Source organism: Talpa occidentalis, unplaced genomic scaffold (assembly GCF_014898055.3).
Source record: "Talpa occidentalis isolate TD23 unplaced genomic scaffold, MPIMG_talOcc4v2.1 talOcc4.3, whole genome shotgun sequence".
Lineage (NCBI taxonomy): Eukaryota > Metazoa > Chordata > Mammalia > Eulipotyphla > Talpidae > Talpa > Talpa occidentalis.
In genome coordinates, this window is record NW_023603184.1 from 40,275,066 (window position 1) to 40,287,336 (window position 12,271).

Consider the following 12,271-nt stretch of genomic DNA (forward strand, 5'->3'; position numbering starts at 1 on the left):
CCCCTGGGGGCCTAGAGATTCAGTCTCAGCACTATCACTGTCATGGCCTGAGTTAGATCCTGGCCAGGATGCTGACCCACATGGCGCAGCAGACCTCTCCAGTCTCGCCCGCTGCTCCCTCAGCAGTTATTTCAGTAGATCCGCCTGTTCTGCTCCCCACTCTGTCTCTGGTGAAACCTCTCACCCCCTGCACCTCTGGCCTGCACCCCAGTTCTTCAACAAAGAAATTAAAAAAAAAACAAAGCAAAACAAAAACTGCATGGGGCTACCATTTCCACCCATTACCCAGGCAAACGTGAAGAAATCTGCGGAGACTTTATGAGCAGGGCTGCTTTAATGGGCGCAGTCAGATTGCCGGAGAGTACCAATTGGTGGTCCCTGGCAAGGAGGTCATCTGGTTAGAACTATCAAAGTTACAAAAGTACCCACACTTTACCCCACCTAGACCCCTGCCACAGTGCCCTGGCAATGGACTGAACGTGACTGGGATCAGGCCCGTCAGCAGGGGCCCAGCTGGAACCCTTGGGAGCTGTGGGTTAGACATGGATGGGGCAGGGGCCTGTGACAGACATGTGTTCTTAATGTGCTCAGGAGAAGGTGAACTCCAGAAATTCTGTTAAGGAGAGGTAGGCTACTACTTCTGTTTAAAGAAAAGGGGAAAAGGAAATGTTTATTTGCATATGCTTAAAAGGTCTCTGGAAACACTGTGGGAAGATTTGCATTGTATTGTTTTCCTATCTTTTTAATTTTTTTAAAAGATTTATTTTATTTATTTATGCATACAAGAGCTGGGGTGTAGGTCAGAGGTGCAAAGAGGGGGTGGTGAGAGGATTCACCAGAGACCGAGTGGGGAGCAGAACAGGCAGATGGACTGAAATACACCGCTGAGGGGAGCAGCAAGTGAGACAGGAGAGGTCTGGCTGCCGACAGCTTCATAGTGCTGAAACTTTGAGACTTAATCCCTTGAGCCACCAGGGAGGTCCCACCTACCTTTTGAATTTTGAACCATGTCAATGTACTAGATGGACCCTCCCCTCTCCCTCCAATAAAAAGGTTCAAACACAGCAAACAAACTAGAAAAATAGTAAGGATTCCTTAGAATCAAATGCTAGAATGAAAATTTCCAGCCCCTACTCAATACTCTGAGCCCCAGGGAACTCCCTCCCTCCTGGCCCAGTGAGTTGAAGGCTGGATGAGCTCTGCAGAAGGGACTGTCCTCATGCGGATTCCCCTGGGGAGGAAGGGTGGGGGAAGGCAGGCAGGACTGGCACCCCAGAGCTGGCACCAGTGTCTGATCCCCCCCCTCCAGGAGACTCCCTATACTGATCCACCGCCCTAGCAGGCTCAGTGTGTCCAGGGGCCTCTCTGCCAGGATCAAGCAGGTGTGACCCGGCCTGCTGAGAGCAAAGCAGGACCCAGGGTGTGCACACCACATGGGGGCCAGCTGGTGCAGCTCTTTCAAGTGGCAGCTTTACAACGGGGAGAAGAAAGTACCTCAAAAGGGAACTGCAGAGACGGAGATGCAGAGGAGGCCTCAGGACAGAATGACAAGCAGGAGCGAGGTGGGAGGGGACAGGAGCTACAGGCTGCATCCCATCACCTCTGCAGTCAACTGGCCTGACTCCCCAGCTTGTGAACTAGGGAGGTTCTCCTGCACCTCAGCCCAACTGGGGCTCACCATGTCCTTCACCCAGTTCCTGTTCCATGTCCCCCCTTCTAGATAGAAGTGGGCCCCTCCTTTCAGAGTCACTTTGGACTCATGTCCTAGGCTCATGGTACTTGCAGACACATCTGCCCCTCCCTAATTTGAGCACCCTTTCTGAGCCAGGCCCTGGGGAGAGAGGTGGCTCTCCTGCCTCGAAGGCCCCGGTGCTCCTGGCAGGGAGGGTCTCTTGTGCTGCTCCCAGTCAGCGGGTTCACCAGGAGCATCAGCAGCACCCCCTCCTCACCATGCGTGCAATAAACAGCAAGAGAGCACGGCTTCCCCGCTCGGGGCCAACCCCAAGTGGGGCGCTGGGAACATGAAGATGGGGAAAGCCAGCTCTGGCCCATAGGGAGCTCCCCAACTAGGGAGGTTTGGGGTAGGGGAGTTGGATGGAAATGGACAAGGGGGAGCAGCAGCTGGGACAGCCTGAGAAACCTGCTTAGGCAAGAGAGATGAGGAAAGGTCCGAGAGAGAGGGAGGGCAGGATTAGTAGAGAAGAGGCAGACGTGCTGGGAGGCCTGAGATGTTTCACGTGGCAGAGCGGAGGATGTTGGGCCCAGGACAACAGTTGGGGCCATGGGAGGGACCACATCATGCAGGGCCCTAGTGCTGGGCGGGGGAGATGGGGGAGATCGGGTCCTTCCGGGAGCAGTGGGAGTGGCGGGGAATAACTTCACTGGATCAGAGTGTTGAAAGGAGCTCAGGAGAGAAATAAGAGGAGAGAGTGAGGCTCTGGCGGAGGCCTGGGCAGGGGTGGGGCCTGAGATAGGAGCTGTGACCTGAGCGGGTTCTCTGAGGCCACTGGCTGAAATCCTCCACTTACTCTCTTTATTCATTTATTTTTTTAAAGATTTATTGATTGATTGATTGATTGATTTATACATACAAGCACTGGGCACAATCGGAAACGTGGGAGGGTGAGAGAATTCACCAGAACCAGAGTGGAGAGCAGAGCAGGCAGAAGGACCAAAGTACACTGCTGAGGCGAGCAGCGGGCGGCAGGAGAGGTCTGCGTGCCATGTGGGACCCTCCTCCGGTGGCCGGGGAGCAGCTGGGAGGAGCAGCCGGGATGGAACCGGCGCCGCAGAGGCCGTGGGCAGCTTCACAACCCAGCGCTCAACCGCTGCGCCACCGGGGAAGCCCCACTTACTCTCTTTAGACTGGGCAGGTGACTTCACATTTTGTGCCTCAGTTTTCCGAACCACAAACTGGGAGGGACACAGCACCTACATCACGGGGCTGCTGTTAGGGAAATGACTTGCTTCGGGCCGGAGAACAGTGCAGGGACATCAGGAGTGCTGGGTGTTAGCTGCTAGGACAGTGATGATTTCTCTCCAGCGCCTAGACACTGCTTTCTCTGTCGCTGCGGCCTCCTGCCCTCTCCCCTGCCCTCTCCTAGCCCCTTGGAGGAGCCCTTACCTTGTGCAGCCAGTGCAGGTTCATCTGCTGTCCCACAGCAATGTGACATAGTGCCAAGATCTGAAGAGGGGGCCACGGGGCGGCAGTTAGGGTACCGAGCGTGACCAGAGGCTTCTGCCAGTTCTGGAGACACCTCCCCACTGATGCTCCGGGCCTGGCTCAGCACAGTCGGCAAAGCCTCTCTGTAGGTGAGAGGAATGCCCAGCCCACCCCAAGCCTGGCCTCTCCCAGGTTATTCAAGGCCTCCAGCCCCCCTTCTTTTCTGGGATTTCCCTCTCAAGAGGTCACTGGACCCTGTTGTCCTTGGACTGCCAAATTAATGTTTGGGGACTTCTAGATTTGAAAACAGACTGAGCCCACCTCGCGAGCCCACCCTGCTCCCCAGTCCAGCTTGGGGCCGGACCTGAGTGAATAGATTACTGGCAGCAGGAAGCAAAGCAGAAGTTCCTTTGAGAGGAAGTCTGCAGTGGGCCTAGATAGCTGGAGGGCTCTCAGTGGGTCAGGGCAGAGGGATAATATTCTAGGATGGGGCAAAAGCAAGTTGACCTCCCACCTTGGTGGGCATAGGCCCCAGAGGGGCAGCAGTCCAAAGCCCTGGGAAAAGCTGGCTCCCTCTTTATACCAGGGAAGATCCTCTCCTCCAGCCTGACACAGGCCATGTCCCTTCCCTTATGAGCCCCCCCCACCCTCTGAAACAACCCACATACCAGGAGGACTGCAATATAGGTAAAGGCGACAGCCGTGGTCAGGAGGATGGGCACAGACCAGTCGCTCCAGTAGTCCATGCGATTGTAGAGGTACCTGCCAGGGGAGAAGGGGCAGAGCTCAGGACTCCAAGGGAAACAGGATGCTCCTGGGCAACTGGGCCCAGCGACCAGGCCCTCCCACTCAGGAATGATTGCACAGTCTCCCTGACCATCAGTCAGGCCTGTGGAGGCCTCACGGACAATGCCTGAGTATGCCAGAGGCACAGAGAAAGCAACATTCCCCGTGGTTCTACGGCCAGGGGTTACTGTTACCAAGACTGGGCTGAATTTCCTTCCAGTGGGCACACCCCAGACTTATATATCAACAGCAAAGCTGGGACCCCACTTTGTATAGCATGGAAGTCAGAGCAAGGCTGTGGAGGGAGGTGCCCGCTGGATCAAATCCTCGCTCTGCCTTTTGGCGACCTGTAGCGCCCATAGGTTTCCCTATTCGAAGGTGCCATCAGCTGTGACGCTCGCTGCAATTTCAAGGTGAAAATGTGGGGTCTTAGGCTTGATAGAATGTAATAGCCGACATCTTGACACCTCAGTTTCCTCATCTACAGAATGGGGATAACAAATACCCTCATGGGGTTTCTTGAGGATGAAAGGAGGCGAGGCACGTGGTGAGCACTCAGTCCACTCTTATTGGTAACATTATTTTCCTGATGTCAGTAAAAATCCTAAGACGTGTGATCTTTTTTTAACAACCACAGCATCTTCTATTGAATGAATATTATACCACGGGTAGCCAAGTTCCTACTAACGGCAATTAATCGTTTCCAGTTATTCACTATTGTAAATTAGCACACAAAAAAGAATGTTGTACATATCTTTCTGGATTACTAATTATTTCCCCAGAATAGACTCCCACAAGTAGAAATATAAGGCCAAGGGAATGCATTTTTTCTCTTTCTTTCCCCCTTACATTGTTGTTCATTTTTGTACAGCATTTTATTTCTCCCCTCAGGTGTAGCCCCCGTAGATCTCCCACCACCAAAGCACCCGTGAGCCATCACCACAGTCCCTTGTGCTCGTCTCCCCACCACCCGTGTACCCCTCTCACCCCCTCCCCTGCAGTATGACTCAGCTCTATGGTCAGCTTGCAAGTTTTGTCTTTTTCCTGATCTTTGTTTGGCTTCTTTATATTCCACATACAAGTGAAACCATCCGGGGAATGCATTTCTTAGGGCTCCTGAGAGGTACTCCTTAGTGGCTCTACAGAAAGACTGCACCACCCACATCTTCCTCATACAACTGGGGAAAATGAGGCTTGTAGAAAGGGAACAATTTCCTCAAGGTCATCTGAGCAGTTAAGCTGTTTTCAGGCCTGCTGCCACCCTGGCAGGGGACTGGGACGGGACACTGTGAGGACACACCTCCCTCCCCTGCAGCCTCCCTTGGCCTTCACTCAGATTTCAGAGGAAAATCTACTGCCGGCAAGACCACCAAGTCTGGCTGACATCTTACTAAGAGTTGGGGGAACTGAGGCCCAAAGAGGCGGGAGATCTGCTTCTAAAACTGCTCCTGAGAAAGTTCTGCCAAATTCTTGTCTCTTACTTTCGGCAGAGAGCCCTCCTGGACAGCAAGAGACAGAAGGTCCCTCCCTGGCTCTCCTCACCCAGTGTGAACAGCTGAGTCTTGCTAACATCCGCTTACTCCATGAACTATCCCCAGAGCCTCTTGGGACTGTGAGGGCTGGGCCAGGGGCTCCTGAATCCCAGCACTGGCTCCAAAAGACTGAGGTGGCAGGGGCCTCCCTGGTGGCAGAGGGGTTAAAGTCTCAGTGCTATCAAGCTATTGCCAGCCACTGCAGCATGAGTTCAATCCCCCGCCAGGGAGCTAGCCCATATGGTGCACAGACCTCTCCTGGCTCACCTGCTGCTCCCCTCAGCAGTGTATTTCAGTAGATCCACCTGTTCTGCTCCCCACTCTGTCTCTGGTGAATCCTCTCAACCCCCACACCTCTGGCCTACACCCAGTTCTTGTATGCATAAATAAATAAAATAAATCTTAAAAAAAAAAACAAAAAAAAACTGAGGTGGCAGGCTAATGGAGCTGCAGCTCTTCAGGTTATCCCTAAATTCCAAGCTCTGCAGCATCCCCAAAAGGGCATGCACCAGTCTTCTGAATCACCCAGTGGCAGGGAGCTCATTCTCTGGCTAGATGGGGTAGCTCTGGGAACAGCATGGTACAGTCAGACAGGCTCAAGTCCCTGTCCCAGCTCTGTCTGCATCTTGCTGTGTGACTTTGGGAAGGCTACTTAACCTCCCTAGGTCTCAGTCTCTTCACATTGTCTTTAAAATGTGTTCTTGGCACTAACAGGTTGTGTGGCCATAGTGAGCCCTGCCTCTCTCTGGGCCTCAGTTTCACCATCTGTGCCTGAGGGGATGGACTTGATGATCTTCCAGCAGCAGACCTCCAGTCCTGCAGAACTGCCCAAGGTCTGCAGTCGAGGGCCAGGAGAGAACATTCCATTTACCCATCGTAGTGCCTGTCTTTGGACACCTGCGAGGATGAATAATTGATTTATGGCATTTAATAAAGGCCAGGGGCCCCCTCTGGGACCCAGCTGGGGCTCCGGCTCATCTTGCCAGGCTGCTGGGGGGACAGCAGTACATCCTTTATTGTGCTCATTAATAACAGACGCAGGGAGCAGGTGCCCAGACTGCAGGACAGAATCTCAGGATCATCACAGGCTTCTAGAATGACGGCCTGCAGAAGCCCAGCGTGCCGGAATTCCAGATTCTGACATCCCGACTGCCTGCGGGCTGGAAATCTGCCCTCCTAGGAAGCAGCCCTCAAGATTCTGTGGAACTTTGAGCCCTCTTACTGCTGTCACCTCATTTCATCCATGACCTGGAGAGGTTGGAGTTATCCCATTTACCAGAAGAGGAATCTGAGGCTTGTAGAGGAGCATGGACTTGCTCACAGTCGCAATGCGCTGAACTTCTGATCAGAAAGAACACAGCACTGGATGGGGAGTGAGGAGGCCTGGCCCACAAGCCCCAACTCTGCAGAGTAACTGTATGACCCGGGGTCTGTTTCCACACCTGTCAGTGGAGGAGCGCCCATGAGAACACAGGATCCCACCCTCCTTCCATGGCCATTCACTGTTTGACAAAGGCAGGAACAGGAAAGGAAAAAACAGGGTCTTCCTACACCCAGTACCAGTCTCAGACAGCCTTGCCACCGGACCTGAGGCTGGTGTCCTCAGAGGACCCAGAGCTATCCTAGCACCATCATGTCTGTCAGCCCTGCCCCAGGCCCTGTGAAAACTGTGAGGAGGTAGAGGGCATGGGGTGTCTTCCTCTGATGCCTTGGTCTCTCTGGGCCTTGGGGCTCTTGTCTACAAAGAGGGAGCCCAAGCTGATCCCTGCCCATCTTATGTTTCTATTTTCAATGATAGCAGGACAGCAGGAAGGAGTTACCTGTTTTCCCTGGTGGGTCTTAGTTCCTGCCAGCTCTTGCTCTTGATGGAGACCCTGCTCCAAAGGTCAAACAGAGAACTGGTGGCAGAACTCTGAGAACCTGCCTGGGGAAGGCTGAAACCCAAGACCTTCCCCTCATCCTACCAGGCCCCTGTCCCTGCCCACCCTGCCCTACTCACCAGTTGAATTCATCGTAGTCATTGTGGACTTCCCACCAGAAGTAGAGCCAGGTGAGTATGAGGCCGAAGGTGAAGGTGAGGAGCAGGAACCAGAGGCGTTCCCACTGCAGAGCAGAGTGAAGAAGAGCAGAGTGAGAACATGGAGTCAGGGGCTGGCACCTCAGGCTGCCTCCCAGGGCCCGACTCCTCCTGTAGACAAACCTCCCAGGCAGGGAGTATTGCCTCTTTACACTGTGGGGGCCTGAGGTGCAAAGAGGGGCAGTGACCAGTACAACAGCAGAATGGTGGGAAACTGGGAGCAGGGTTAGGGGTCCACCCAGAGCTGGGTCCTTTTTGCTGCAGCCTGAGATCTTCCCAGTGTGGCTCAGTACCCCCATTCTGGTGATGGCCCCAGGAGAAAAGCCCATGTTTGCCCTTAGCCTTTGCACCAAGGTGATCTGCAGTCTGGGAGGTCACATCCCCCGCCTCCCTCCTCCTCACACACACCTAACAAAACAGGTGCTATTCTTTCCACACTCTGCCCAGCTACCAATAAAAACAGTGAGGCCCAGAGAGGCAAAGCCACCTGCCCAAGTCACACAGCAAGTTAGTGGAGAATTCAAGACAAGATCTTTAACCCTCACGTGAAAGACCTGAAGAAATACAGTGTTCTGTGCCCAGCCAGGCACCAGGCCCCGCTGGGCTGCACCAGGTCACCTCTGTCTCCTGTTGAGGAGGAGGCAGAGTGGTGAGGGCCACTGACCCAGCATTGCTGCTTCCTGAGGGGCCACTTAGAGGTTTGAAAGAGCTTCCTGCTTGGGCCTCGGGTTTACCTGCTTTCATCCAACCCCTTATCTCGGAAGCATAAGCTGGGAACATCCTGCTTTCTGGAAAACTGCTGAGAACATCAGAATGAACCAGCACTCCTTGAAGGGAAATCAGCACTGGAAGGAAGCAAGTCTGCCCTCCCCTGGAGGGGCTGGAGGGCTGGGGGCAGCCCAGGTACTGCTCGCCCAGGAATAGCCGGGCCCCTTGGCCTGGACAGGACAGCCAGCCCAGAGCTATGGCTCTAACCTCAGTTTACCCACTTGATGGCTCCTCTCTGCTTAGCCAATCAGGGTCCCCCTCCCCACCTCAGGTCCAACTTCATCCCCTTCCCCGCAGCCAGTTCTGTCACCTGGAAGGGCGACTGTCCCTGGACTTGTTTGCCTGATCTCCCATCCGCTTTTCAAGCTGACACAGATGTCACTTCCTCTGTGAAGCCTTCCTGGACTCCATTCCTGCCACCTGGATCCACTCCCTGCTCAATGCTCCCCCAGCATCAGTGTTCCTGGCTTTAAACTCATACTCTGTGCTGTGTGGTTTGCTCATGTGACTGTGTTTCCCAAATGGCTGTGGATTCTGCTGGGAGAGGGTCTGAGCTGGCTGCACTCCCTTAACATTTATGAGCATAAGATGAGGAAGGGAAGCTTGCTCAATGCCCAGGATCCACTCACTGCCTCTATCCTGCACTATAGGAGACAGCACAGTGTCTGAACTGACTTCCTGACTTCCACGTAAAAGCTCCACGACCTCGGGGTCACAGCCAACGTAAACTCTCCGGCCTCCGATTCCTCCTCTGTCAAGGAGACAGTAACAGTAGAGTGAGTCCTCACTTGACATCACCCACAGGTTCTTGAAAACGGTGACTTTATTAAGCGAAATCCCATACAACAAAACCAGGTCTGCCAATAAGGTCGTTTTGTTCAACATTGGCAGGGACTCTTTTTTTTTTACCTCATCAAAATCAGAGTCAAACAACATTGAGTGAAACGATGTTATTCAAAGACCTGCTGCATTTACACCACAGGGCTGATGGGAGAAGTCACTGAGATGACACAAGTCAGGTGCTCAGAACCCAGCCCAACAGGCAGGGAGCTCCTGCAGGCCCACAGCAGCCTCTCCCAGCAGCTGGAAAGGCCTCCAGCCCTGCTGAGCTGCGCGCAGCACTCCACGCTCCACTTGGTGCAGGAGGGCTCCAGCCCGGGTGACAAACTACAGCCACCACATGTCGTGCCAGGCCGCCTCGCTTAGCGCTGCTTTGTCCAAAAACAGAGAAATGACAGTGATGATGCCTGGAACCCATCCTTTGGGCAGGTGGGAGACAGCTCTCAGCGCACGGGCTGCTGTGTCTGCCATCTATGGAAAGGCATGGGGTCAAATCTTGCTTGGATGGAAAGACCCTGGGGGCAGAGCAAGCCCCATGTCCTCATGGAGCCCTGACCTGAGAATGGCTGGGGCTGTTGGGGGCAGAGAAGAGTCAGGATTCAGGCCTGCTTCCATGGCAGGGCCCTGGGGCTGAAGGCTGAGGGGCTGCCCCCAGCCCAGAGCTTGGTCTGCACATCCGAGTCAGCACCCTCATCCTGGCATGAGTTCAGGTTGGAGGCAAGATCAGGACCAAAGTCCTAGGAGCTGGAAGCCAGCAGCCTGCCCCATGGCCACAGGGAGCCTGTAGGTGGGGGTGAAGAGGCCCCAACCACAGACAGGCTTGTGGGCGGGAGGCGGCTGGTTATTCTAAGAACAATCAGAGGAAGAAACTGAATGATGGGCAAGAAGAAAGGGGAAGGGAAGGCCAGGAACTGGCGATCAGCTCCCTGACAAAGAGGCTGCCAGCGGCACTAATGGTCCTAGCAGAAGGGAGGCCCAGCCTGCTCCGCCTGTTAACAAGCCCTCCTGGCTCTGCTCTCCCGGGAGGCGGGCCACGGGGAAGCTGCCACGCTGGGAGGGTGCTGCGGGCACAGCCCACTGACACCACTTACGGTCTGCACAATGCCTGGGATGATTTATTTTGGGTATTTACCCGTCTGAAGTCACGAGCCTCAGAGCAGGGCCACTGCCTGCAGCTGAGTGAGTTGTGGACCCCAAGGCCGGCAGAGCCACTATACTGTGGTTGTTGTTGGTGTGCACACATGTGGTGACGATTTCCCAGCAGATGCTGGCTGAAGGTCCTGCCTTCTGCTAATTTACACAAAGGCTCAGTGTGGCGAGCAGAGGTGAGAGCAGGAGCAACAACGCAAGGTCACTGAGTGGGAGGGGGACTGAACCCAGGTGTCTTGCAGCCCCGTGGGAGCCAGCCCTGAACTACTCTCCAAAAAGCTCAGCCTTGCCCTCTGGAGCCCTGTGCTCACTTTGCCTCTCTTTCTGAGGCCCACCCCTAGGCCAAACCTCTTTCTCTTTCAAGAAGCCTCTCTGTCTCTCCTGGCCCTGCTACTCTGACCCTCACTCGCATTCTGGGTTGTGAAGATGAAAAGAGACGGGGCTCAGAGTAGACAGAACTTGGGTCAGTTACTGAATTCCTCTGAGCCCCGGATTCCACCTGTCAAATGCAAAGAGGAACCTCTACCTTGGAAGGTTGACATTAAATGGGGAGACACAGGTCAAGAGGCACAAAGTAAGGGACCTTCCAGCCTGTGGACCCCGTCAGGGCAGGGATGGTCATGCTATCTCTGTATGACCCAGGCCCATGTACAACGGGGCACACGGGGGTACCTGGATAGGGTGTGACGAACAGAAGAGTGGGTGAACATGATGTGACACAGGGAGGTGCTGGGGCCAACCCCAGACTTCTCCTCAAGCTTATCCTTACCCCTTACCAAGGAAGGCAACCTGGTGAACCCGTCTTCTGTTTAGAGCCTTCAGCCACCTGGATGCAGGACAAAGGTTAGCAGTTCCTGAACTGACCTGGGCATCGGGCACTGAAGAGGGTGCTGAGAGGTTCTGGCGTGAGGAACCAATGGGGAAAGCACAGGAGGAAGGGGTGGCACCGGCTGCAGAGGGGAAGTCATTCCCTTCCTGCTCCGAGGGTAGCTGCTATGATGGCAAATCCGAGACCCCAGCCCCACAGGCTACAGGGCCCCAAATCCCTGCATCCTCCTCCCATTCTCTGCCTCACCCTGCAGGCAGATGAGACTCGCCCCCTCCCCTTCCCATGCCCATTTCTCCTCCCCACTGTCTTTTGCTGATTGCCACATCTCCTTACCACTCTCATCTCTGTCTCACCCACCCAGAGCCATCTGCATTCAGGGAAGAACAGGGAAAGAGAGCTTATTAGCTGCTGGGGCTGACAGTCACAGAGCGCAAGATGGGCACAATTCCCAGCTCTGCACAGGAAGTGCAGGTGAGGCTCTGCCTCTGCTGTGTGCGCCCAGGCCTGCCCCAGACCCAAAGGCAGCCCCAGGCCAGGATGCACAGAGACTACACTCAGGACCTCAGCCCACAGCATCTCCCCTGAAGTCCAAACAGAACCTGGAGCTTGAACTCTGCCTAGGGATAGCACCTAGATAGGGGCCACCTCCCTGGCCTTGGCACACACTTCATCTTCAGAGTCCTGGCCCAGAATGTCCCGCTGGACTCCTATCCCCCGCTGTCGCCCTCTCTGTAGATCCTGGGCCAGGAACACTGCAGATTTCTGCTTCTGCAGCTGCAAGGATGGGAACTCTGGATGCTATGTGGTTTCCTCTGGACCCAAAGATGTTCCTCCTAAGATAGCAGCCAGCAGAGGTGTCTGGGAGTCCAGCAGCACAGAGTCTGCCAGTGTCCTAAGTGGCCACTACTGACTGGGCGACCTTGGAGATGACATTTATTTATCCTCTCTGAGTGTCAGCTTCCTGCTCTGTACAACCAAAGGGGATGTCAGTCCAGAAGGATCTGTGATGTGTATGGTATCGGCACAGCTGCAAAAGTTATTTCCCTCCCTTCTATCCTTTTCTGAAATGCAACTAAAATCTGCCTCCTCCACTGCCACCCTGCACCCAGGTATCTCAGACCACACAG

The 12,271-nt window shown here is 54.5% G+C and overlaps 1 protein-coding gene across 4 annotated transcripts in view; it reads right to left on the bottom strand.

Moving 5' to 3' along the window:
- GDPD5 (glycerophosphodiester phosphodiesterase domain containing 5) overlaps positions 1 to 12,271 on the bottom strand; it is an 83,285-nt gene that overhangs the window by 17,959 nt on the left and 53,055 nt on the right. For 3 of the 4 annotated variants that reach the window (XM_054699546.1, XM_037522980.2, XM_054699545.1), the window contains exons 4-6: positions 7,481 to 7,584; positions 3,832 to 3,925; positions 3,125 to 3,184 (exon numbers count right to left, since the gene is read on the bottom strand). In XM_054699546.1, coding sequence (XP_054555521.1) covers positions 3,125 to 3,184; positions 3,832 to 3,925; positions 7,481 to 7,584 — 258 coding nt within the window. Of the gene's footprint in view, positions 1 to 3,124; positions 3,185 to 3,831; positions 3,926 to 7,301; positions 7,434 to 7,480; positions 7,585 to 12,271 lie in introns of those variants that run through there. The other variant, XM_054699547.1, reaches the window with a different exon arrangement.